The sequence below is a fragment of the Fukomys damarensis genome, unplaced genomic scaffold, assembly GCF_012274545.1.
Source record: "Fukomys damarensis isolate Sample0158 unplaced genomic scaffold, DMR_v1.0_HiC HiC_scaffold_39, whole genome shotgun sequence".
In the NCBI taxonomy this organism is placed as follows: Eukaryota; Metazoa; Chordata; class Mammalia; order Rodentia; family Bathyergidae; genus Fukomys; species Fukomys damarensis.
In genome coordinates, this window is record NW_022900951.1 from 101,029,232 (window position 1) to 101,056,826 (window position 27,595).

The 27,595-nt window shown below is 36.3% G+C and overlaps 1 protein-coding gene across 1 annotated transcript in view; it reads right to left on the reverse strand.

Annotated features, from left to right (window-relative positions):
- Window positions 1–27,595, reverse strand: part of Tenm1 (teneurin transmembrane protein 1) — a 788,119-nt gene that overhangs the window by 135,065 nt on the left and 625,459 nt on the right. The window contains exons 17-19 of the mRNA XM_010608026.2: window positions 26,093–26,309; window positions 9,431–9,550; window positions 3,122–3,383 (exon numbers count right to left, since the gene is read on the reverse strand). Coding sequence (XP_010606328.1) covers window positions 3,122–3,383; window positions 9,431–9,550; window positions 26,093–26,309 — 599 coding nt within the window. The remainder of the gene's footprint in view (window positions 1–3,121; window positions 3,384–9,430; window positions 9,551–26,092; window positions 26,310–27,595) is intronic.

The following is a 27,595-nucleotide window of genomic DNA, read 5'->3' on the forward strand; positions in this document are numbered from 1 at the left end:
AAGTTTTGCCATGTAAAGGTACATGATCCCAACAATGAATGTAACTGTACTGTATCCCTAAATGTACCAATAAACTCAATAAAAAAAAAATTTAAAATTTAAAAATTTAAACAAAACTGTCTTACACTTTACTCTGTGTCTATATCTACCAATGACCGGGAACAATTTTCTTTAAATTGGCACCTGTGACGGAGAAGCACATAACTCCTACTAATTCCTCTGAGAATTCTATATTAAATGTTGGCCACAAAGGGAAAATATCACTTAGTTTCTTTGATTAATTGCTAGTACTTATTTGTTTATTATTACAGATGGAGTTAAATGGCCAAAAGAGGTAACTAAGACAGAATTTGTTCTGGGACTTTCATGTTTCAAAATGGGACATCAGAAGGAAAAGTTTGGGGCCAGGGATTTAGCTCAGTGGTTCTGCTGCCTGCCTCACAAGCAAAAGGACCTGACTTTAATCCCCGGTACCAAAACAAAACAAAACCAAAAAACAGAAGAAAAAGCTTATTCTATTTAACATATTTAAAGTGACATAGGTAGTGTTTATATTTTTGTGCCTTTGTTCATTGTTACCTCTGAATATTGTCCCCTCTTATTTTTTCCAAATTTGTGAGGAAAGTTGTTAACAGACAGATTGTTAAATCCATGACATCTCAGAATGTCCTCGGGGTTTGGTTATTCCATTGTCTCCAAGGACCCAATCTCCCTTGTGTACCCTTTACACAGTTTTGCTTCCTATACATTAGCTATTCAATACTAGAGTAGTTCACTGTCTTCTCAGGTTAAAAAAAAAAGAATAGCAGTAAAAGATAACATGACAACCACCACCTTAGCATTTCATTTCTCTAAGAAACATGGAATCCTAGTTAAGTTTAAAACTTTTGTGTAAAAGAAGACCCACAGTTCCCAATGACATCTGTGAAAAAATTGGAAGACCAGTCAAACACAATCACTGATGTATTTTCTGTTTTCTCCTTTTATTCATTAAAGAAAAGTCTGAAAGGAGCAACATTTGGACTGCTTTTCCAATAGAGCATTATATTTAAATGACTCCTAAATGGTATTGTCTGGGTAAGGATATTGTGACAGAAGAAAAATCAATTCCATTTACCTCTTTTTTTTTTAGTATACTTCTTGATTCTGGATCTGTAAGACTGAGGATTCCATTTTGATATTTTCCAAATTTAAATCTCATTAAAATATTTGTATGATCTGGTGAGGGAATTGCACTATGGCTACTTGAATGACTTAATATTGAAATGACAATATTGAATGCTCATTGCTGGTGGGACTGTAGACTGGTATAACCACCATGGAAATCAGCATGGAGATTTCTCTAAAAACTAAAACTAGAAATTCGATTTGACCCAGCTGTCTCTGGTGTAGGTATCTTCCTGAAGGAGTTAAAAGCATCATACCACAGTGATATATGCATATCCATGTTTATAGCAGCACAATTTATAATACCTAATCTTGGAGACAGCCCATATGCCCATCAAAAGATGAAGGGGTGAGGAAAATGTGGTATTTATATACAATGGTAATAGTATTCTTACATAAAGAATGATAAACTTGAATCATTTGTAGGAAAATGAATGCACCTGCAGACCATAATCTTAAATTAAATAAGTTGGACACACAAGTTTAAATATTGCATTTTCTTGTGTGAAAAATTCAAAGGGTAAATAAAGAGCACAGTGGAGGATAGATATTGGGAAGTAGAAAGAACTTGTTCAAATGGGAAGGGGAAGAGAAGGAAGGGAAAAAGAAAAAAGAGAATGGAAGAAAAAACTGGAAACAAAATGGAATACTACTCAGCCATAAAGAACGAGAAAATAGATTCATTCATAGGAAAATGGATACATATTGAAGATATACTCCTAAGTGAAATAAATAAGTAAATACACATGTATTTACACATGTGTAAATACCAAATAGTTTCTCTGGTGTGAATAATCTGCAATAATACAGAAGATCCTAATAAGATTACTGACATTGAGAAATGGGAAGAAAGGAGCTAAAGGTGTAGGGAAGGTGGGACGGGTAGGGGAAGGGTAATAAGGGAAAAGAAAAAAATGTGAGATAATTAAAAGATGGAAATAAAGTGTTTGTAGATGGGGAGGGGAGGAGGGGGTGAAGGGAGGGCAGGGACAAGGGGAAAAAATGAGAATCAAGACCTGTCATGTAGAGGTACAAGATCCCAACAATGAATGTAACTGTACTGTATCCCTAAATGTACCAATAAACTCAATTAAAGCTGAAAAAAAAACAACAACAAAACTGGAAACAAATTTGTGTAAATAGGGAGGAGAAAAAGAGTTGAAGGGAAGGGAGGGGAATGGGAAAAAAGGAAGGTATTTTATGTACAGGTACAAACTCTCTATAATGAATGTGACCAATATATATGAAACATGTACTAGTAAAAAATAAAGTTAAAAGATTAAAAGGAAGCATTTTCAGGAATGCTAAAATGTAAAGGTTCAAAAACACTTTTCTTCAAAGGCTTCAAAAAATCTTGCAGTCTTGAAAACTACCTTTACTAAACACATCTAAATAGAAGAATCATCACGGCTTCTAGGAGCGACGATAATGGATGCAAACTATACAATGGAAGAAAATGAGGTTTCTTTAAGAGTTTTATTTTCAGAACCACAAACAATCCAAGTTCATTGATTACACCGTTTGGACCAGGCCTTTAAGAGCTCTGGTTTTGCTTTGTTTTGTTTTGTTTTTGTTTTTCAGTGCCGGGGATCAAACTTAGGACCTTGCTCTTACGAGGCAGGCAGTGGCGGCACCACTGAGCGAAATCCCCAGCTTGATTATACTGTTATCATTACTGAGCCAGCTAGCTTTGTTCTCTACAGCACAATATTCATTAGATCAAGTTTGGAGATTTAATTCTCAGGACAGCTACTTTATTTTACTTTTCCGTGGCCAGATAGTGCCCTAATGCCCTGGTCAATTCTCTTGCAAATGTGTGATGAAGAGACTACATCCGAAATCTTCTGAGACATGAAGGGCTACAAGAAGCTAGTAAGAAAAGAAATTTAGTCATTATACACTGTTGGGCACCACATGATGTTATGTCTTTACACCTTCAGAGTTCAACACTCACCTGAAGCTCTGGAACAATAGTGCCCCTCTCTGGACAGGACCCTCCAAATGATGTGAGTGGTGAAGGAAGCACAATAGGGTTTGGGCTGATGAGGTTGGACATATCACAGGATGGTGGGTCTGATAACACTCTCTGCATGGTTACTTTCTCCACCACAATAAACTGATTCCAAGGCAACCAGAGTGTCCTCTTCTCAGACAGAAAAGGTGATCGGTCAAAGACTAAGATGACAGAGATACCACCAATGGCTACAAGGTCAAAGCTGAGAAGGAACAAAAAAAGAGTGTCAACCAAATGGGGAGCCAAAATAAAATTATAGTTAAACAGAGATGAATTTTAATTTCCTTACTTCTTTTGTGAGTCTCTTCTATTTAATAAATTTACTCTAGCTAAATATTCATTCCATGGATGACTTCTTTTCATCATCCAGTTGATTTTTTTTTTTTGGTACCAGGGATTGAACTCTGGACCTTGCCCTTGCGAGGCAGGCGGCAGAACTACTGAGCCAAATCCCCAGCCCCTCCAGTAGACTTCTGAGAAGAAATTCCATACCACCAGTTAATATTTGCTCAGAATTCATAAACCAATTTAAATGCTATCTTAAACACCGTTGCAGTCATTTTTATAGAGCCAAATTGCCACTGCTGTTCCCCGTGCTCAAAATAACAGAAAGATGATCATCTAATGTTCAGAAGCAACTATAATACAATGCATTATTCATTTAAAAATTTGATGTATCACACTATACTCAGAATTATGTATAATTACTATGTCATAAAAATAAAGACATTTTAAAATGAGTGTATGAAAAAGACGGATTCGAGACAAAGACTACTACTTTATATTTGTAAATTTTAAACAGAATGAATAAATGCCAAATATCTGCAAAATAATAAAACATTAATATTAAAACTTTTTGATAATGTAATATAAAAAGTAAAGAATCAAAAGGTTAAGTATTTGTTCAGGGTCATAAACATAATGTCAAAAACTTTTGAAATAACTTTTGGAGAAAGAAACCAACAGAGGAAAATTTTCAGGGGACAAGTTGAACTATAACATACATGAACTTCTCACACCTTACAACCCTCTTTGGATCCTTATTCTGCTTTGAAACCTATATTTAGAATTTTTGGCTGGCTGTACAAAGTTTCTTGGCTTCCTTTTGTAATACAACCTATAAAGGACTCTGTTTATCTCTGTTGATATCTCCTTCTATATCTCTGACAAAGCAAGACTACTTCTCTAATCCGTCTCTGTTCATCTGTAGATGTGGTCTTTCACAAGGCTATTAAACCAGAGCATAAAAGGCTCAAATTTCAGTTCATTCTCCCCTAGATGGTTCTACCTTACTTCTCTTTTAAGTATAATGATGTCTTTGAAATGCTGTACTTGAGAACATTGAAAAAGATAAAATACTGTGTAAAAGTAGAATAATGATAAGTTATTATCATTATACCATAAAAATAATAGGTAAAGTGCAATATCATGTTCCCTTCCTAATATTCAAAGCAATGTAAATCCACAGAAGACCGATGTAAGTATTTCCTTTTGTTAAAAAAAAGACTTTTCAGTAAAAAACATCTTCAATGATAAAAAGCCCTGATAGGGAATCAGACTTAATTATGGACATCTCATCACTCCCTTCACATTACATTTATTATATTTATTACAGTATTACCAATCATTTCTTGCTGCAGAAATCTTTCAGATAAAGATAAATGGACCGTAACAAAGGACGGATAATGCTATTTTCTTATTGGTGTTTTTTAGTGAACTAGCTATAATATTAAGGTTGCTTCCAAAAAGAGGATTTCAGAAATTCATTAGTTATAGAAAATCATCTAGGTTTGAACTAAGAAAGAAACACCAACTATCTTACGGTTTAAGACAGCGAGGTTGAATTCATGATAATATGGGAGCAGAATAAGGCAAGTGTATCAGGGAAGAAACTGACACTGCTTGTCAAACCTTTCTTGTCATTCACATTCTACCTTGTCCTTTGGCAAGTTTATTTGCTTTGCCCAAACACTGACTCCTAACTCCTTAAAATCAAACTGGTCATTTATTTAAAAACAAAGAAGAAACACAAAAACTAAACTATCCAAAAAACCCCCACATATGTATTTGAGAATTATTCTCTACTTCTGGATATACTATTATATATATATATATGAGTTTGAATCCCAGTGCTATCATGTTAACATTGTGTCTTTGGGCTAGTTATTTAACCTCCATGAATTGCATTTTTCTCATTAGTAAAATGGGGTGAATATGACATATCTCTTAGCTACTATTGCAAATGAATAAATGAGGTAAAGACTTAAAGGTCAAATATACAGAAGGGACTCAACAAAGGTTATATATATATATATGAGTTTGAATCCCAGTGCTATCATGTTAACATTGTGTCTTTGGGCTAGTTATTTAACCTCCATGAATTGCATTTTTCTCATTAGTAAAATGGGGTGAATATGACATATCTCTTAGCTACTATTGCAAATGAATAAATGAGGTAAAGACTTAAAGGTCAAATATACAGAAGGGACTCAACAAAGGTTAATGTTTTCAAATCAGATACACTGTCCTACTAAATTTACTGTATAGTTTTCTTTTTTTGTAGTTCAAATTAACTATAGGACAGCTCTTGATTATCTCCATGAGCAGATACTATTTAAGTTCTTCTTGGAACTTCTCCCAGGCTTTTGTTGGTTAGTTTTATGCCTCAATTCGGCTAGGGTATGGTACTTATTCAGCCAAATACCAATGTAGGTGTTGCTGTGGAGGTATTTTGTAGATGTAGTTAATATATACAACCAGTTGACACTAAGAAAAGGAGAATATCCTCAGCAATGCATTTGGGTCTCATCTCATACTATAAGTTGAAGGCTTTAAGGCAAAACTGCAGTCTCCTTGAGTAAGAAAAAAATTCTGCTTCAAGACTGCTGCGTGAACTACATTCTGAGAGTTATCAATCTGCCATCCTGCTCTGCAGATTTCAGACATATCAGCCCCCGCAACCATGTAAGCCAGTTCCTTGAAATAAATTGAAATCAGTCAATATCTCTCTCCTACTTTTTATATGTTCTATTTTTCTATTTCCCTGGAGAGTCTTGCATGATATACTTCTCTTCCCACCTTGCTGTTATACGTAGTAAAAAATGCCTGGCTTACTCATTAATTGGCATGGAGGTACAGGGTGGATCTGTAGCCAAATATCCATCTAAACCATTTTAACATCAAACAGAATGCTCTCTGAATGACTAATCCCTTGGCATTTTTCCTATCACAAATCACCCCCATTTGCATGGATCATTAAGAATAGGTTTTCAAGTCATATGAGAGTGGTTATAAAAGACCCAAGGGAGAATATTTGTTGGATATTGTCACTGTATAACATCAAATCAGTTCTGTCCATAGATGGAAGACTGCTGTATCCTATACAATGCCTTATGGTATCTATCAATGAACAAATTTTTGCACTGAGAAAGATCACAGGGAACTGTCTTTTCATATTCCAATCTTCAGAAGAAAAGTCTTGAGACATTTAATGTTTCACAAGAACCTTCTAAGAAAACCATTATTTTACCTATTTTTCATATCATTAGCCAGAATATTTATAAATAGTTCATTTTCAGTTCTTTACTGAGCACCAGTTATATATCTAAAATGAAGATATAAGTCGGGTTACTTGGGTTCACATCTTGAGCTCTATTCATACTAGATATGTTAATCTGGAGAAGTTTTCTTATCTTCCGAGTGTGGAGGATGATAATATCTACTTCATTGGGTTGTTGTCAGGATACAAATAGAATGACATTAATAAAAATGTTTGGTATACAAAAGACTCATAAATATTTATTTTTCCTTAAGACTTGCCTTTGCTTTTCTGCTATGCTGGTCTCTGCCTAGCTCAATACCTAATCATCACACTTTTAAAGGACTCAGGCTTCCACGACCATATTTCTTTTTGCCTCGTGTACATCACTTTGGCCCACACTTTTCCTGGTTCTCTAAGGAAAGCTGTCAATCAGCAAGTGGTTGATAAACACTGGGAGTAAACACGGGACAAACAGTGGGTGTAAACAGCTCAGTGTTCCACATAAAATCTTTGCATTTGACATGGACTTTGAGAGAGCTGACAGTTTAATCCAATACAGTGATACCACTGGTGAGAATTATAAGCACTGAAATAGACTGGTGGGATTGATATTTGTAGACAAAAAACCTCATTGGCACCACACGTATCAAACCTTGCCTACTAGGTATCTGTACGCTAATATCAGTTTTTCTTTATTCTTTTACTCTCTGGTATGTTTCCTTTGTCATTTGTACATTTGAAATGTACTTAATCCAAGGTAGCCATGAGCAGAGATATGTAACTGGAAACTCTCTCCATCCTGTCACTTTATGTCCAAGAAATAACAGTGGGACAATCTGGTTGGAATTTGCACCATATATTTTGAACACTTATACCTTTATAGAACCTGAAACGAGAGTTACTGCCAGGGTACTCTAGCTATTATCTGCCATATACATAAACTTACTCACAGATAGATCAGCAGAGGAGGGTCTTAGGAATTTACTAAGATTAAAGACAGAAAAATAACAATAAAAATTACCCTCTTTAATATTCCTTGTAATATGGAGCAGAAACTTGGAGACTTTCTGCACATCAAGATTCTTTTTGCTTCTTCTGTAAATATCAAATAATTCACAGAAAGCTTTGTATCCAAACTAAAACAACAGCTTCAACAACAACAACAACAACAAAAATCTGAAGGCTGTCAGTTCTCCACAGGAAGTCATGAGAAGTCAGTGCCTCAGAGGGCATATTCTATTTGAAGAAATAATCAATTTATCAATTTATGGCACATTGGTTGAAGATGCTGGCAAATGAGAGGCTACTTTTGTATATCAGTTACTGGTGAGTGAACTACCAAAATTCTATCACTTAATTAAATTGGGAGAAAGGCCCATTTAACTTAACAAAGAGCCCTAATTATGGAATATTGGACTGGAAATGTCATCTTTCTATTTATCTAGACTACATGGTACCAAAGTAGTTTCACTGAGATTGCTATAGAGAAGAGGTGACTGATTAGTATTAGCAATATAATTTACATACAAATAATACAGTTCTTAAAAACAGTTTTTTTAGGCAGGTTCAAACTCTTTCTTATTTAACTATTCTTTTACAAGCACTTTCTTGATAGGCTGCTGAAAAAATAAATTCAACAGTCCAAGTTGAATAATTAGCATTTCTGAAACAGGACTAATAAGGTTTGATTGAAGGTTCTTGAAATGAGACAGTCTTTCAGAGTGTGATAAAGCTCTAAGTTAACAGGCCTTCTCTGAGATTACTGAAGTGATCTGTTATGTGTACAACACATCAAGGGTAGCCACCTCGAGACCAGGGCCCCTCAAGGCCATTATTACAGTGTTCCTGAGAGTCATAAATACCTTTAAGATGGACACATGGGCCTATTAACTCAAATATTCTGAACAAATGTCTGTCTAAATGACAGCAACATAAATGTTTTTGCAAGTAAGTCCTTTTCCATAATGAAAAGGTTTTATTCAGAGGGTTTGCTTCCCAGGTCTCAGAAAACCTAGAGAAGTCCTGGATGGTTGGTGCTTCAGGTTAAGTCATTACCGTTATAGACTGACCATGCTCATCAATCGGATGTAGTCACTGGGCAAATAGGAAGCCTAAGGAGGACACATTGAAAGAAAGAAACCTCTTAATTAATGTTAAATTTTGAATTTTTCTAAAAACATTGTGGACATGTTCACTTCTGAAATATTTTGGGCCTGTTGTGGAAGAACAGCCCAAGTGTTCCATAGTTCCCTATTTATTATCTGCATCATCTCACTGAAATTGGAGATTGAATTTACAGATGGAATTGGATGAAGTGTACAAGACTTTACAAATAGCAGGCAGGTTTGAGAATGACAGTGAAAGATTAAGACAAAAATGAGGGAAGAAGTATCACCAGTGTCTTTTCTAGATACAACTAAAGAAAGATGGACTTGCTATCACTGTATCTTTGTTTTTGCCTGGTGCTGGGGATTGAACCCAGTGTTCTACAATAGAGATACATCCCTAGCTACTTTTATTTTGAGACAGGGCCTCATAATCTAGATGGAACTTGAACTTGTGATCTTCCTGCTTCAGCCTCCCAAAGTGCTGGAATTACAGGCATGGGCATCATGCTCCGCTTCACTGTATGCCTTGAGTCCTGGACTTATCCATGGCTAAATGTCAATAGTTGGCTTCTACAATGATCAGAAGCAATTTTAACATACCTCCCATCTTGCCGGCTGATGGTAAACCCATAATCGCTGTGGTGCAAGAAACTGACATTCACTCCCACAAGAGGGGTTCCATCTACAGCCACCACTTGGCCTCGAATTACACAGGCACGCCTGAAACACAAAAACGCAAAGCAAATGAGAAAGTATGATGAAACTAGCATCTAGATGCCAAGCTGTAGAAGCGTTGGCAAATGGTCACCTATATCTAAGAAAACAATAATTTCACCAACCAGTACTAAGTACTAATATTTTTAGGGCAGATATGTACATTTTAATCTGCCAAAGTTGGGATCATGCTAGGTATATTTCTTAATTTTGATATATTTAGGTTAATAGTATATTATCAACATCACCCAGTATAATTAGAAATTCCTTAACCTATAATTCTTTTACTTTATAATATATCCTTAAAATGGTACTTCATAACTTGCTTAAACTACCACTTGCTTTAGGAAATTTAGTTGTTTCTTTTGTGGAAGGACACTTATCAAAGATAGTTACATGAGTTAAGACATAAGTACATTATAGCTATGACTAAAATTCCTGTTTATCACCTCTCTCTTTTTATTCCTGGCTTTCTCACTAGATGTAATCAGTAGTTACCAACTTGTTATGTTATTTTGTGTGGATTTACATACAAATGTATGAATGTTTTTAAGGCTAGTGACACATACATGCCTAGTTGTTTTGTTTAGAAAAAAGCCAACCAAACAAACTGAGCTGGCTGAACAAGTTAAGTCTACATGGGAGATATGATCTTTTACTATGGCATCCTGATTTTTTGCTTCATTTAAATAAAATATTGCAGAACATTTCCTCTTTAAACTAATGAGTCTCATCCTTGCCATAGAATGAGATTCCATTAAAACAGCCCCTAAATAGACCTGTCTGTCAGGGACATAGTTCAGTATAATATCTATTACTTTTTGGTCTAGACTGGTTGATAAGCTGTAACAAATTCCAGGAATTTGGCAGTTAAGAGGACTTGGAGATACTTCCAAGCAAAGATTTTTCATTGATCTACTGTTATTTGGGAGTGGAGGGCATGGCTAGTTTTTTTTTTTTTTTTTCATCAGAGTTCAGTCCTAGTCTTGGCAGCTCAGAGCTCTTGGCCATGCATTTTATAGCTGGAACTGACAGGGTCAAGGGAGATTGAACAAGATCTGATTTTTCCTAGTGCGTGAAAGTCAGTTTTTCACCATCTGGGATTCAGGATATTCTGGACAGCTCAATCTTGGATTTTTAAAAAGGGACAGGTTACTTAAGCCAATATGGCTTTTCAGAGTAGCCTTACCACTGTAATTTCATCCTTGGATTATATATTCTTCTATCAGAAAGTCAAAGCAAGTATCTAAAAGCTCATGGTCACAAAGATCATTTGAGGAAATATACAGAGCAAAACAAAATAAAACGAAACAAAAAAAACCCCAAATACCTGAGAGTAAGCAGGAGAGTTACCAGTTAGAGTTTGTTTTAGTCAATAAACCTCATAACCAATTCTATTGCAATCAAAGGAATTGGTTATAAATTATGCTAATAGGATTTATGATGAATTATCTCAGGCCTCTCCGTAACGCAAATTATAAGCCATTAAATATTACACAAAGGTAAGTTAGTATAATTATTGCTATTAGTGCTTGTGTATGTTCTGAGCTCAAGACCAACACTCCTAGTTCTCTAATATAGATCGGTAGCTCTCTTTTTTTTTTTTTATTGAGTTTATTGGTACATTTAGGGATACAGTCTTGATTCTCATTTTTTCCCCTTACCTCTGCCCTCCCTTCACCCCCTCCTCCCCTCCCCATCTACAAACACTTTATTTTCATCTTTTCATTCTCTCACATTTTTTTCTTTTCCCTTTTTGTTCTTCCCCTACGTATCACACCTTCCCTACACCTTTAGGTAGCTCTCTTTTTTAATGAATTATGAAAAACGTAGTGCTGAATGGCATGCAAATGGCATACTGATACTTGCTTTGCCAAGTCTAATTTTCCCAGTCTGTATCATTTCAAAGTGCTATTTGTTGTAATAGAAAAGACATTTGAAGTCTTTGAGTTCTGGATTTTGAACTTATCCTGACAAATTTGATACCAGGTTCAAAGTCTAATGTAACAAGAAATGAAAATAAACGACATCTTTTGTTATACCCAGTAAACATTTAGAGGTCTTTACACAACAATATTGAATAATTTAAATGGGTATATATTAAGTGAAAATAAGCTGTGGGAGCCTGTTACAAATTACATAAGAATCGGAGCTGGAGTGGCTGAGAAGAGTGTGTGTTAGTGGAGCCAAATCTCTTAGAAATAAGTTCAGCCCCAAATACTGTTGGCTCTTTTGGGTTAGGGTTAGGGTTAATTGGAAACTTGCCATTTTTCCTCCAGTTAACAAGGTGGCTTTTGTGAAAATAATGCCGACCTAGGTGCTTGCTGAATCCCTACTGAAAGATAAATTCTACACTCACTCATTTTATTTTTACACATTAATCTAGACGTTCTATCTTTCCACAGCTGTACTAGGCTCAATTATTTTGGTTTTTATTTTGTCAAGCCTAGTTGGTATTATTTCCTCATATTTTATGACAAACACAGATCTGTCTCTTTTTTTTTTTTTGCTGCTCTTTTATTTTCTGTATAGCTTATATTTACGAAGGATCCAGGCTGGTGAATGAAAGTCTCATAAAAGTCATCATTATTCTGTACATTTCCTTTGTAGTCCTCTCTTCCTTCATTCTGTATCTCATTCTGAGTAGACTTGCCTTTTGGTTCTTCTGACCCTTAATATTCCTCATATTTTATGAAGCACACATATTTGTGTGATAGCTACTCATCAAAGTTCATTTTTATTCAAGACATTGTCTACCTGTTCTTCTCATTAATTTCACTCTTCATCATTCATAAATAATGCACACAGACTTGTCGTTCAACTCCCCTACTTTTTTATTCCTCATATTTTATGATGCACACACCAGCTTACAGCATATGATAAAGCTCTATAAAACTTATTATTCTACATTTATCAGTATTGAACTCTCTTGGTAATGTATTAGACTTTAAATGTTCTAAGAATCCCTGGATCTTGCTGCATTGGCTCTCATTATTTACACACTCCCTGACATCCATTTTTCATGAGAATAACTCTTAGTTCTTTTTATTTCTGGATTATTAGTATTTGCTGTAATCCATTACCAATATCAGTCATCTAAATTGTCTAAATTTTAGGACAGTTTTAAAATACAGTTTTTAATTTTTAGTAAGCTTGACTGACACTACATGCAGAAACCTAGGGGGGGAATTCTACTTCTCAGGCAAACTTTCCATTTTGAAAAGAAAGCTCTTCAGCCTTCTTACTACTCTAGCCTCTACCAGCTCCAAATAGCTGCGGGGAACCTTCATATCTATTCTGGGCAAGGATGGTATTGTGCTACTTTGTGTTCAGCTCGGCTGCTATTTTGTGGACTTCCAGCTTCTAAACTCAATTTTCTTCCTAATTGTGGACAGTAGTGTTGTATCTGTCTTGTTTTTCCTGATTCACGCAGCCACTAAAATGTAATTTCTCTCCCATTTATATAACCGGTTCTGATTATCCTCCTCAGATCCAATGCAGCCTATATAATTCATTTCTTTCCAAGGTTTGAGCCACGCTGAGAAGTGAAGTGTGTGTGGTGGGGGTCTGTCTTTGTTAGTGCCACAATCTTACTTTCCGTGTTTTCTTCTATTCCCATTGTGGTGCCTCCCTGTTTGCTACCCCAGAAAGTCCTCAGTTTCCTTGAATCACATCCAAATTAGTCAGCCCTCCCTGGCCTGTCCTTGGCTTGTATCAGAGAAGCATCTTGAGCTCTTCAATTTTTGCCACATCAAAACTACTCTCAACCTGAGTCGTAGTCCTTTGAGGACCTGTCTTTTTCTGAAACCTTTTCAGTTCGGTAGTGTAGAGAGAAATCTTCAGAATCTTTCAAGCCAGACAATAGACGCTATTGTGTGCATTGTCATGAAGCTGGTCCTGCCCGTGTGTCCAGCAGATATTTGTCCTGTATAATCATCTTTTGGACTGGTTATGTGCTGTGTGTATGTGTGTGTGTGTGTGTGTGCTTGTGTACTCTCAGTGGCAGATACTGCATGCTTTACATTTTTGCCTGAGGCTCTCCTTTGATTCACAGATGTGGATGGGATGCTTTGTTTCTTTGAATCTTTAAAAATAAGAACCTCTGTCTGCTGTTGCTGGTTATAGCAAGATAACCTGAATTTAGGTGGGCATGTCCAGTGCAACTATAAAAACATGTGTGGGGAAGAGCACACCTCACAAGTGTCTCTTTTTCTATTTTTTGAAGAATACAGGCTTCTGCCAAGTTGTCCACCTGCTGTCACTGTGCTAAAGCGGCAACCCCAAAGGAATTGCTTCTCCACTTTAACGAAATGCCGAATCCTTCAGGAGTTTGGAGTTTGGTCTACAGAATAGGGCATCTTGAGTAATGCAAGTCAGAATACACTTTACTGGGAGGCTTATTTAACTAACAAGCTGCTTGTCAGACTGCTCTGATGCAAGAGGTTTAATTCATTCTGTATTTGTTACTTTCATAGCATAATCAAATTATCCCTAGCCACCAATCAACTCGTGGTTCCATTTACCTCTTTCCTTATTTGTTGTCTTTTGTCATTTGTGTCAAATTTCCAATATTCTTTCAATACCTCGGACAACTGCATTAACCTTAAGTAAAAAAGTTGGTTTGAAAAACAAGGCTGAAAACTAAATTGCCGAAAGAAGACGTAATTTATTGTATTTCTTTTCTTCTTTTTTTTTTTTTTTTTTTTTTTTTTTTTTTCCCGGGTTATACCGCGGATCAAACTTGGGACATTGCGCTTGCAAGGCAGGCAGCGGCACCACTGACCGAAATCCCCGGCCCTGCATTGTATTTCTGATTAAAATCTTGCATAAAAAATGAGGCTCAGGGTCAGGAAAGTTATAGCTGTTTGCTTTTGTTGCTAACACGAGCATCAGCAACCTTTGAAGGGTAACATTAAAAATCAAGTACCTAGTCAGTGGGGGACCTAGCAGCAGGTAGGCAGGTTAGGCTGTTTTCTTCATAGGAACAGATGAAACCCTCTTCACAAGTTGACAATCCCGGTCAAGAGAGCATTGACAAGGCCCAGGCTGGAAGAAGTCATGTGAATCCTCTGCTCACTAGTGTTAATTCCTTGATGAGTTGTCAGGAGGCAGATTTCAAGAGAGATAACCAACCCTATTGCATGTGAGGTGTGGTTTGAGAGTTTCGCTGACATATTTTCCATGAGCTTATTATACCCTAGCACCATGGTCTGTAGACTGCTGCTTCTAGGGCCCCACTGGAATGTGAATACCTCTGAGTGGTTGGGACAAAGTGTTTTTGATACTTCTGTTATCCACTGTCATCACATAATGAATAAAAGGGTCTTTAGAGTGCAATTTTGGGATTTTGGTGTTTGTCCTCAGAACTTCCTAATAATCCTTCTTTCCTACAGATGAGAAATTCTCAAACTTAAGCAGGCATCAGAATCACCTGTAGGGTTTTAAAAACACACACTGTTGGGTCTTATTCCCAGAATTTCTGATTCAATAGGTTTGGTGTGAGGCCTGAGAATTTACATTTATTTATTTATTTATGAGACAAGGTTTCACCATGCAGCAGAGGCTGGCCTTGATCTCACTATGTAGCCGAGGCTGGCCTTCAGCTTGCAGTGATCTTCCTGCCTCAGCCTCCCAAGTGCTGGGATTGTAGGCATGCACCACCACACCTGGCTGAATTTATGTTTCTACCAAGTTCCCAAGTAGGTTAATCCTGCTGGTCTAAATGCCCACCATTAAGAATTTCTGCTCTATTGAAAGCAGGGCCATAGTATAATCAACCAATTAATGTGTCTTTATTCCTGGGGAAGCAGGCAGGAAGCATAAACCATATAACAGCAGGCAAATCTACAAACTGGTTCACAATCTGGCCATTATGAAATCCATGACATGAGTTTTTAATTCTTCCACATGAACCTCTGAGAAAAGGTTTTCAACAACTATGGTTTGGGGAGTCATATTGAAGCTGTCATGTCACAGTGGTGGCAGAACTATAAAATGACTGTGGGGTCCTTTTAAATCCAGAGATCATAAAATGGAAATATGTTTTAACCAAATTTATCTGTCTCAAATAAGTGTCAATTTGTCCCCCACTCCTATTACTCGTAGTATACAGTACTTGTACCCATATCATTGAACTTGTCATAGAGTGTTTTGGATGACAGTTACAGATCTGTCTGCCTTTCTTATTAGATAGTCACTTCAGGCAGAAAGTGTGCGAGGTTTTCTCTCTGTGTCCTTCCCAGTGACTAAAGTACTCGGCATGTTCTCGAGAAAGATTCATAGCATTTCAACTCAAATATTTTTTATATAAAGTTTTAAGTTACTCGCAGCCTATCCTCATGGCACTGCTTCAAAGGTTTCAGAGACTACTTTGAGATTCTTGTGTGACAGATGCCTTGCAATTCATTTTATAGAAGCCAACATACTGGGCTGTGCATTATGACATTCTCAATGTGTGAGTTTCATTTCATAATTGACTACTTCAGGGAATTAAAAATTACCTGTGTAATTGGGAAGACTGAGTGAATAGTCCTCCTCAAATGCTTAATTTATGCACACTCACTCCATTATTCCTTTATATATAATCATGCCATTACTATTTGATATTTCATAATTTAAATGCCTTTGAGGTTTCTAATATCCAGATCGGGGTGGGGTTTCCACAGAACATCTGCTGTTTTTGACATATGTTACCTAAACAGTTACAGCACAATGAAAACATTTAATGTCATAGCATGAGTCAGTTTTCATGTTCTAAAAATGTGAATGCAATGACTCTTCATGTGCAAACCCAGTAAAATATCATTAGTTTTTACTTAAATTTAGCAGACTGATTTAATCCTACTCTGTTGATACTAACCCAAATAAATAACACCTACCAAGTTGGTAACATTAAAAGCTGCTGGGAGCATTACCCATCAACATTCTAGGGCTCTAGGAAAGGTGGTGCTATTGAAAATGCAGATAGCTTTTTAAGCAGAATTATTTTCCTCATGGCTGGTGATGGTTTCAAGTAAAACAAAATGGGGGCAATCACCCTGAGGTAGGGTTGCTATTTTCCCATCTGCCCTGGTAATTGCTTGTCAAAAGTACGCTTGCTTTGGTTGCCTGAGATGCCCAAAGTAATGGGAAAAAGATCAAGTGTTTTGAAGCAATAAGAAAACTGACGACACAGTCACATTTTCAGGACTGCGTAAGTGCCAGTTTGCTTCATTTAGACACATGATTATTTTTTGTCCAGAATTTGAATCCTGAAATATTCGCCCTATAAGCCCTTGCAACTCTTGAATAGTCTGTTTTTTTTCTTTCCTTTTTTGGTTTGTTTGCGTTTTGCTTGTTCTACACATTACTCAAATGGTTTATCTTTGTAATCAGCCTTACGGGTTTTGTTAACCTCATTAACCTTCCTTGTCACTTCTCCGTGGATCTGCCTTGAGAATAATGGATAGTCATTAAACATAGGGCAGGTCCTTCTTGGCTATTTCCTGGACATGTATTAGTCTTCCTGTGCAAGGGGAAAGTGTGTCTTGGCTGTATCCACCACTGTTTTCTAGCTCTGCATTGCTAGTAATCACCAATGTGACTTTAAGAAGAAGAATTATTCTGTGCTTCATTTGCTCCTTGAATAAAGTGGGGAGAAGACTTTTTGCCATCTTCTCCCCATTCCCTCATAAAGACATTATAAAAATCAAATTATTCACTAAAATGACCACTGTTTGAACTGGACTTTACTCTCTTTACCCTGACAAATCAGCTCGCCTCTCCCCCTCACCCCCGTCTATATTTCACTTACTGGGAGCCAGGTATTATGCCAGTTTCCTTACCTTATTTCATTTAATGTCCATATAACCCTGAATAAGTACAACTATTAGGCTCTTTTTAAAAATGAATCACTGACTTAAAGAAGATTAAAAAATACTCGCTCAACTTATCACAGCTAGTAAATTGTACACTGATAAAGGTCTTTTGACCTGAACTCTAAAGAACCTTAGCTGTACTGCAGCTCTTTCTGAGTCAATATTTAAATAATGTGGCTCCAAATAAAAGTGCTCACCTACAAAGATGGTGCTCTCCATAGGAAATCATTACCTATAGAAATTTACCAACTGCTGAGCACTTTCTCTGTGCATAGTATGCAGAGGAGATGAGCTACAGAACGTTATTCTCTTCTTTCTGCCAAACTTGTTCTGACCCTGGCCTCTCTAGAGACAAAATGATGTGATTGAACCAGCTAGACAATCACTGCCGGCATGTAGTATGTTTGAGAGGTACATAATAAGAATTTGAGGCTTTTGACTTTTTATTGTAAATGAGCAGTAAGTGGGCTAGATAAAATATTAGAAGATACCTTTACATGCAGAGATAAGTTGAAAATAACTACGGTATTACTAAGTATAATTATTAAGCCTATCAGGACATCTGGGTTTCAAAATATAAATAATGAATTGAATAGACTTTTGAAGATTTGTGCTCTGATTTTTTTCATTCTTTTTTTGCCCAAAAAGTTTGCAAAGAAGTGAAAGTCATACTTTCTTTCTCTTTGGTACTTTTAGGTGTTGACTACTGATTTCAGAAGCTAGTTAGCACTATAAATCTGGGAACCTTCAGCACTTTGTAATTTTTAAATGTGTCTTGAACATGTGTTCCCTGAATTTTAGCATTAGACAAAGAAGTTGTCTGAAATTCAGGAGATCCTGTCTTCACACATGTAACACCTATCAGACAACCAAGATCAAAGTGCTTTATTAGCAACTATCAACCACCTTATTTCCCACTGAGGACAACAACTGCAGAAGCAATCAACACAGGAAGCTGCTTAGGAAAAGCGAGATGGGAAGACAGAGTCACATCGAACCATGGCCAAGCCAAACCGTATGGATTGATACTGGGACAGAGATAGATTTAAGAGTCTATTCAATTTATTCAGCAAATGTTGCTTTGTTTATCAACCTGTAATTGTGTACTTGGTATAATGCTTTTCATATCTCTAGATTAAAAATACATAAAAGTCTGCCACTGTCAAATAGATTTAGCATTCTTTAACAGATTCATGGAAAAGTTAAACACAAAGCATATGGATTCAAATTTGCACAAAATTACAAAATGATTATATTATACACTTTCTCAGGGTTACTTGTAAACAAAGCTATGAATGTTAATTCTATGAATAAATTGTATTCCCTTTTATTTTTTAATATTCTAAGAGACAGGCTTTTCTTATGTTTATTTTATAACTCCCAATTACTAACTGGTTTCTAAATATTGGATTCCATCTAGGATCAACAAATTGATGAAACTCTATTTTTTCCTTTCACGACACTAAAGTCTAGGACTGTTGCTGATTTATCTATGTGGAGCTTATTCAGTTTGTCTAAGGTATTCAAATTTTCTCAATGTACTCTTGGAGGGCAGGCATCCCAGCCATTTATTAGTAAAACCTGATACATTGACCAGTAGGTAGTAATTCTTTGAGAAATTACTTTCTTTGTTTTACCTCCCTGTTCACAGAATCTTAATACAATGGGCCCCCGAAAGGTCAGTGGCAGGCTTCGGCTTGTGTGAACATTGACTACATAAGAGCCCAGGTGGTAAGAAATATTCATACCCAAATAATGTAGGACAGTGGTGAAGAACCTATGGCTCACTTGCTGCAGTAGGCTGTTCATATCATTGAAAGCTCTAAAAGGTTCACCATCACTGATCTAGGACACAGATGAGGACTACAAGGACTCTGTTCTAGAGTACATCCTCAGAAAATCTTCTCTGGACCACTCTGTTTCAACTGGCCATTCTCTGACCGTGGCCGTTCTTTATTTTACTTGACAGAGCTTATACCTTCTTAACGTTTACCTCTTTTCTTATTATCTGTGTTCCTCAGCATACGGAACAGATGATTGTCCCCTTTAACCTGTGGAGACTAGGACAGTAACTATCAAGAAAGGAAGAAATGAACCGAGGAAACATACATTCATCAATCTCAAGCAAAATAACTATTAATATCCTTCAACATGGATTATCTTAGAAGAAAAGAAACTAGGATCTATCATAACATGACTGCAAAGTGTAATTAATGGGAATCTTTTCTTAATAGTGGTAAATGCAAGCTTTCTGATAATTGTTTTTATATCTTAAATTCATTTGTTTAGTACAAACATTTTAAATTGTATAAACTATTGTTTATAGCTCTAAATGTCAAAAAATGAAACTATTTCCATATAGTTAAGCTGTTCTCTGTACAAATAAGCTTCGTATTTTTCTTTCAAGTTATCAATAATCTCCTGCATGTGTCAATTTTAGTAGTTTTTTGTGCTCACTTGAATCAATCAGTCCTTTCTCTGGGTTACTGTTAAAAACTTTCAGGTCAGTTTCAGTGTGTAACTGTTTAATAACTTTATCTGCCAGAATACCTCTTGTCTTACATATAGTTAGGTTACATGTGAGCCCCAGAAAATCAGTTGAATTCAAGACCCCTGACCTGAGGATCTCCAAGTTTTCTTAGAAGCCCAGTATTCCATGAACCACATAACAATTTGCAAATTACAAATATTTTAATTACTTATGTATTTATTAGATGTTTTTCTCATTTTTAAATTTTTAATCAACATATAATATGGTTCATATTTTTGAGGTACAGTATAATTCAAAATACATATACACATGTCCAGATTGAAGAGGAAGTGTTACCAGATTCTAAGGTGCTCGAGTCTCGGGTTAGAGATGATTTCTAGGCCTTTTCTGTCCTGAACAAAGAACTGAATGAAACTAGCAAAAATAGTGGCAAAGCTTCACATTTATTAGAGGTAGGTAAAAAAAAAAGGGTTTCGCAGAATGAGTTTGGGTCAAGTAAAAAGGGAAGAAAATAAAAATAAAAATAAAAATAAAAATAAAAATAAAATTGCATTTTATCCTAGAGCATAGGGCAGATTGTTGTGAAGAGCACCCCACAAGGAGTTCTTAATGGCATTTGTCTCTCTCGTATATTTCTCACACTGACGTCACACAGAGGGCATCCTATCAAATGCCTGCTAGAGTTCGCCTGAAAAGTCCACATGCAAGGTCCTGAGAATTGCTCTGTGCAAGTATTTTGGGATTTGATTATGCCTCCCTTTGCCACCAGCTTAAGCCTCGCCCTAGCTTTCTACTAGAGAAGAAAGAAGGTATAGATCCCACATCTGAATGAGAGAGATATCAAATAAAATTTTGCCATAAATGATCAAATTTTGATATTTGACTGAATCTGATATTAGACTTTAAATTCTGTGGTTAAAGAAACTATGTTTCTTTTGTTTACATCCATCTACACAATTCTTAGTATAGAGTGGATTCACAAAAATATTTTTTTGATGAATGAGTGGATATATATATTCACATTAGTTTTTTGAAGAATGATTCAGTATCAAGATATTATATGGCATTAAGAATGGCAGAGGAGTCTGACATCTGTGCTATCTCCTTCTGAGGACTTATAAATTTGTCAGTTACTCTGGAAATACTAAATTTTTAATAAAATATCTACTTAAAAATAATTATTAATATCTGCCAAGTTACTTAAGATCAACATCTTCTGTAGCAATGATTATCTTTTGAAACCTTCCCTTTTAAGCTCATTCTTGGGTCAAAAACTTGTTTTTTTCTGTTCACAGAATGTCAAATAGGATACATTCCCAGTTGAACTGAGTGTAGAGAGCATGCTTTATTAAACAAATTATGTTAAGTACTTATGGCTATTACCAGGTATCATAACTAATCAAGAACAAGAATTAAGATTTTATTATCGAGTGGGGTATAGTAAAGTAGAAGGAGAGCGTGGGTCAGTAGAATTTGCCAAGAATTCCAGGCTTGAGGCATGGTACTTTAATTTGTTTGGGGCCCTTCTCTACAGTTTTCTAGTGAGAGACAATAATGATGAATACCTAGGTGTGTTGATTAACAGCAGTCTTCCCACCGACTTTTAATTTTTTTTGGCTGTGAAGAAGTATAGGTAGAATTTATTATAACACAGATACAGAGAGTGTATGCCTCCAAGTGAGACATTTTAGTGCCATGAAAGCCTCAGTATGAAGTGTGAGTCTGGAAATCATTTTTATGCATACAAGAGTTATTGCTGGGATACAGGGAACTGGAGTAATTATGATGCTTACTGACATTTTTCTTAGAAGTTACTTTGCAATCACAAAATAGCTTTTTGTGACTTCTTGATGTTGCTTTTTATTTTCTATCATTTTCATTGTACTAAATTTTTATTATCTAGATTCTTTTTTTATTATCTAGATTCTTTAAGGCAGAAATATTTATTGGTGCTCATGCAAAGTTATAAATTATGTCAATTATTGGCAGTCCACAGCAGCTGGAAGGTCTTGTAAGTTAAAAAATAAAGAATAATTATTTTGGTACTGTTATACTATCATTTCATTGCTTATGTATTTAGCTCCTCTGCTATTGAAGAATTATAATCTTACTTTTAGGCTGGTTTTACATTTAGGCATTGGCTTATATAAGATGCTACTTTGCGTGTTCTAGGCAAACAAAATGACTTTTTCATTAGCCAATGCGAGCAGAGTACTTGCACTTCAAAATCAGTACAGCCAAGCCATTTGCTTACTCATTCACTCATTAATTCATATTTATCTGCTTTATATCAGGTATTGTATTCAGTATCTGGGGATATACTTGTATGGTAGATTAAAGATGGTAAAAATTTCTTTGATACTTCTTGCATCCAGAGATGAGGTATATGTCCTTACTGAATCTGGACAAGCTCTTTGGGTGCTTTGATCAATAGTACAAAAGACAGATGACCCTGTGGTGATTTCTAGGCCCAGGCCCTAAGAGATAGGTACTTTCCATTTCCTGTCTCTTGGGACACTCACTCTTGCAGCCCCGAGTCACAAACATCTCTAACAAATTCAAAGCTGGCCCTCATGACAGCAGGAAGTCCAAGTAGCCAATAGATAAGACTGTGTGGAGAAAGAGTTTTTAAACTGTTGTGTAGTTGTTGTAGTCCCTAGCCATTTGAGGCATCCCTGCTGAGCCCCAAAATATCATGGGGGCAGAGTTAAGCCATCTTGTTTGTGTCTTATCTGAAGTTCTGACCCACAGAGTCATGACATATAATTATAATAGATTATTTTAATGCGTTAGTTGATGTAGTTTGACTACAACAGTAGATATTCAAAACAATAAGAGAATAAATTAGATTTGGTCCTTGTCCTCACAGCATTTAAGATTAAGCAATGCAAAAAATTCAAATTAACAATGTATGCACCAATATGAACTAAGAAAATGAAATGCAGCAAATTCGTAGAAAATTAGAACTGGAAGGGACCATCATCTCGATTAGCCTCTTCATTTTTTTAAGCTATTAAAGTGCTGTTGTATGATTTGGGCTGTACTAAGTTTACTTAATTCTAGAGCTTTCCAACTAATGTTAAGCATTCCATCAGTGGTGGGCAGAAGAGGCAACACTGCTGTGATTTTTAAATCTTCACACTGTTCTAACACATACTCTAAGTGATAAACGTAATAATCAAATAAATGCCTATCCACATACAAATTCTTCTCATAAAATGGGCTTATTGTTACTGTGGTGGGATCTGGATTACCTGATATAGTGATTAGTAGGATATAAAACATCATAGATTAATAGCCCTTATCCTACAGGAGTTTATTACCTTAAGGTATAAGGCAGAGTATACACTAATTTATTTTGGAGGTGTACACAAGTGTTCTGTCACTAAGGGTGGAACTTATGTTCCTTTAATGTCAGTTCTATTTCATATTCAGTCATCTTGTTTTTCTTTTTAAATCACCATAAGAGTTTAAAACTGAAGTAAAATGACACATTAGGTATTTAAAGTCTCTCAGAGAAAGACGCCAGAAAACACCACCCCCCTGCCCTGCCCCACATACGTGAGATCTTTCCAAGAAAAGATGTAGAAATAGTGTAGGCCATCCTGGCACTTTGGGAGGCCAAAGCAGGAACATCACAAGTTCAAGTCAAAGCCTAGCCTAGGCAACTTAGTGAGATATTTTCTCTAAAAAGGCCAGGAATGTAGCTCTGTGCAAAAGCCCTGGATTTGATTCTCAGGACCACACACACACACACACACACACGCGCGCGCGCGCACACACACACACACACACACACACACACAAACACACACACGGGAGAGGTCATGAGCTCAAATGCCAGCAGGGCCAGGCATGATATTCAAGTTAGAGAAGTGGGCCAGGTGGAGAGTCAACAGTGAGTGGTGTGATTGAGAGGCGTGATATGTCCTACCCTTAGTGGCTGCTGGCCCTCAGCTCCTGAACATCTATGCCATGTCCATGGGTTGGAGACTCTAAGCTTTGTGGATTTTCTAGAGGGAAAGTATTTCAATTTTTATATTACATCTTCTAATTTCTAAAGGTCAAGCCAAGGAAAATACATCTGTGTCTGATTTTAAGCAGCCTCTGATATAGATGCCTGACATAGATGACATGGATTGATGTGGGGATCAGCCCCTCAGTGGTTACAAAATAGAGAAATGAGTTTGGCCAGACCTTGCTGTCAGTGGTTTCACTAACCCTGGTTGGATTTTGTTTTTTAAATGCACTTCTCCATTAGTGATGGTGAGTGAAATGTCTAGCTTTGCAAATTACTGCTGTCATTTAGTTTAATGTACTCTTGTTTTTACATATTTATAAAAACCTTTTACATTATTAATAGTGATTAAATGCTTAGACACTGAAGATCAATAATGCTTCTGTTCACCTATTTACATTATTAAAAAGTAATAAGTCATATAAGGCACATAAAATATGTGCTTTACTTTGTAGTCATGTTTTGAGTAGATTGAAGGAAGGAAAGAAATTGAGCTACAAGGTAAATTGTATTTAGGAAAACATGATTACTCAGTTGAATTTGGTAGAGATTTCACCATAAGCAAGTTGCAAGTTCGCACTGATGTTTCTCAGTCACAGGGCACAGAAGGCATGAGTTTCACGTACTCTCACATGCCAGTGCAGCTTTCACAAAGCCATAAAGTCTAGTCTCCCTTGGATGCATAAGAATAGACAATCATTTAACTTTTGTGTGTCCTTGGAACACTCAGTCACCTGTAGGTTACTGTATTTAGCTCCAAATGCTTCTGATTGGCTAAGCACCACGTCAGCCTTGTTTATCACATTCTGCCACTGCAGCTATCTCTCAATTTTAGGACAAAAACAGCAAAGTGACTTATCTGATTATGGCAATAAGTGTCCTAGCTCTGTTTGGAGAAAGCAACCCCAGAGTCAGAACTATAAGTATTTTCAGGGTCAGCCACTCCGGCTTCCTATGTAGTCAAAGCGGCTCAGATCAGGGGGTTTAGGCCTAAGGCTTTCAACCCTACTCCTTGGTTCAAACTTGTATCGACTGTGACATTGTTCAAATCACTTACTTGACATCTCAGTTCTTGTTTCTTCAGCTAAAAAGTGGAGCTTGTAATAGTACCATATAGAACTTTTATGAGGATCAAATGAAATAACACATATGAAAGCTTAGTGTGAGGCCTGCCACATAACAAATGCACAATAACAGTTTATGTGTAGTAAAATGCCCATCTCATATCATTCAATTGTATTCTACAAAAAGGTTGTTCATTAACAAGGACTGGAGTTTGTAAATTATGTCACTGAAATGTATCAAATTGAACTAGATTTTTAAAAAGTCACTTAGTTTATAGGTTTTATAGGTCTCTTATGTGGATTCAAATGCCCTTTTCCTAGGATAAATTTGATCTATGTCACCAGACTTACTTAAGGACAAATTGAAATGGTACAACTGTGATATAACAGAAAGATCATAGGTGATGGTACAGTGCAAATTTGCTGTCGCTGTGATTTTGAACAAATGATTTAATCTAAAACTCAGTGTCCTCATACATAAACCATACCTAATACAATTATCTATTTCACAGGGATATTGTGGAGTAAAACAAAATGATATATGTCTAAGGTGATGTGCAACCTAAAAAGTCCAATTTAGATATAAAATATTATAAGAATTATTATTTACATGTGTAGTCAGAATTGAAATTATTTTGCCCAAAGGTGCCCCAAGTAAAAATGCGTGTGTTTTCTTAGAGGAAATACAGTTGGATTGCTTGTTTTCAATTACTTTTCTTGGAAAAGGCCTGAATCTTTATTGACAGGAGGGATATATCTATCATAGTTGAGACCACGGGATGCAGACCTATCGTTCTGAATTTAAATGTGACGTGCAGAGCCAAATGATAACTTGGAACATTTTACAGTAGAATGGGGAAACTCAATCAAACCAGGAGGAGGAGAAGGGCATTAATAGGTTTGTTCACCCTGTGAGTAACTGGCAAGTGTTGCTGAAGCATGAAGCTGAACTGCGGGGGTTTAAGTTTGTCCATTGCTCAGGCCCTGACTTTCTTCCCTCACTTGAGTTCAGTGCGTCATTTAACACTTTGTTGTGTCATGGAAGGTGTTGTTATTTTCTCACCCCCCACTGACTTCTCTACATAATAAATGAATGAATGAATGAATAAATAAATATACCTGCTGTCCAATGAGAGCTCTGGAGGAATGACATGAGTACTATCCTTGCCAATGAGGAATTTGATTCGATCATAGAAGAGTCTTGAAGTGTGCTGAGAGAAGATGGGTTGGGTTTGCTGAATGAGATCAAGAGGATCTGGTGAGCCCTGGCACAGAGGACTTACATAACAATTACTTTGTTGACAACAATCAGGGTCCACACAGTCAGTCAGACCATCTGGAAAAAAAAAGAAACAAATCCACATTCATGTTTAGTTTCAAGAGAAACAACATGGTTTACAATTTACAAAGTGGAGAAAAAATAGAATATAAGAATAACGAATCATATTTTGAGTTTATAATCTCACAAATTTGCATGTTTTTCATGAATTATAGTTCATTGACTTTATATGGCACCTCAGAGAAATTAAAACTATTTTGTTCCTAAATCTTTGCTTTTGGAATTCTCTTGCGTTTGTCAGCTGGAGAATGCAGTTTATATTGTTACAGTTCAGCTTTTAGGTAGAGAATTCTCTTAGGTACCACACTTTATAAGTTTCCACCTTCTTCAGTGAGACTATTCCTTCAGAACAGAAAAATATTTCTTGTAATCCTTTTGAATTCCTCTCACACTGTACATCTATGAACAGACAGTTAACAAGTACTTACCAACCCAAATATGTTTGTATTTAAAAATTAGTTTTCCCAATAGAGTTGTCTGCTAGTAATCTTGAAAACAGAAGTTGAGATTTTCATGGTGACAAAATATCTAGGGCAGTGACTTTCAGAGGTGCAGTCAGTTACCTGGGGAGCTTATTAAATATGCTTTTGCTTGAGCTTCACCAACTGAAGCAGAATTTCTACAGAGCTCAGGAGTATGATTCTGTAGCACACTGAAGTTGCAGAACAACTTTTTAAGGAATTTGTAGGAGCTAGATTGACTTATGCTGCAGCTGTTTTTTTTTTGTATGATTACTGCTAAATTTAAACTATGTGAATATGATGAGTTATTCTTTCATTTTCTGAGCCTTCACCATTTCCTTCAGACTTCTGATTCCACTGTTGTACCACAAACAAGAAAATCATACACAGGCTTCACTGTATGATGAAAAAATTATGTAGGTCTCAGGGGTTACTTGAGAAAGGCAGACTAATGAGAAACTAATAGATGTAAAATATTGTGTTAAGTGCTTCTAAAGGTAAAGAGAGATCAAGTTTTTAGGAGCTCAGAGCTTAGGAAAATAGATTTGTACAGACAGCCAACTCTTACAGCAGTGAAATGCAAGAAGTATAGTACTATAAGAAAGTGTTGTGCAAAGAGGAGTTGGAGTGATTAACTGAGCAGATGGATACTTCATCTCACACCTAATAAGCCAAAATTTAAAGTCCTTACAAGGTCCTTAAGGCAGGCAAGTGGCTCTATTTCAGTTGTTCAACAAGGGTAAATAGAAAGATGCTAATGTTTTTGGTTTGCAGTGGAATAGGGAGGTTCAGATGGATCACTGGCTCCTTAGTGCTGCTGAT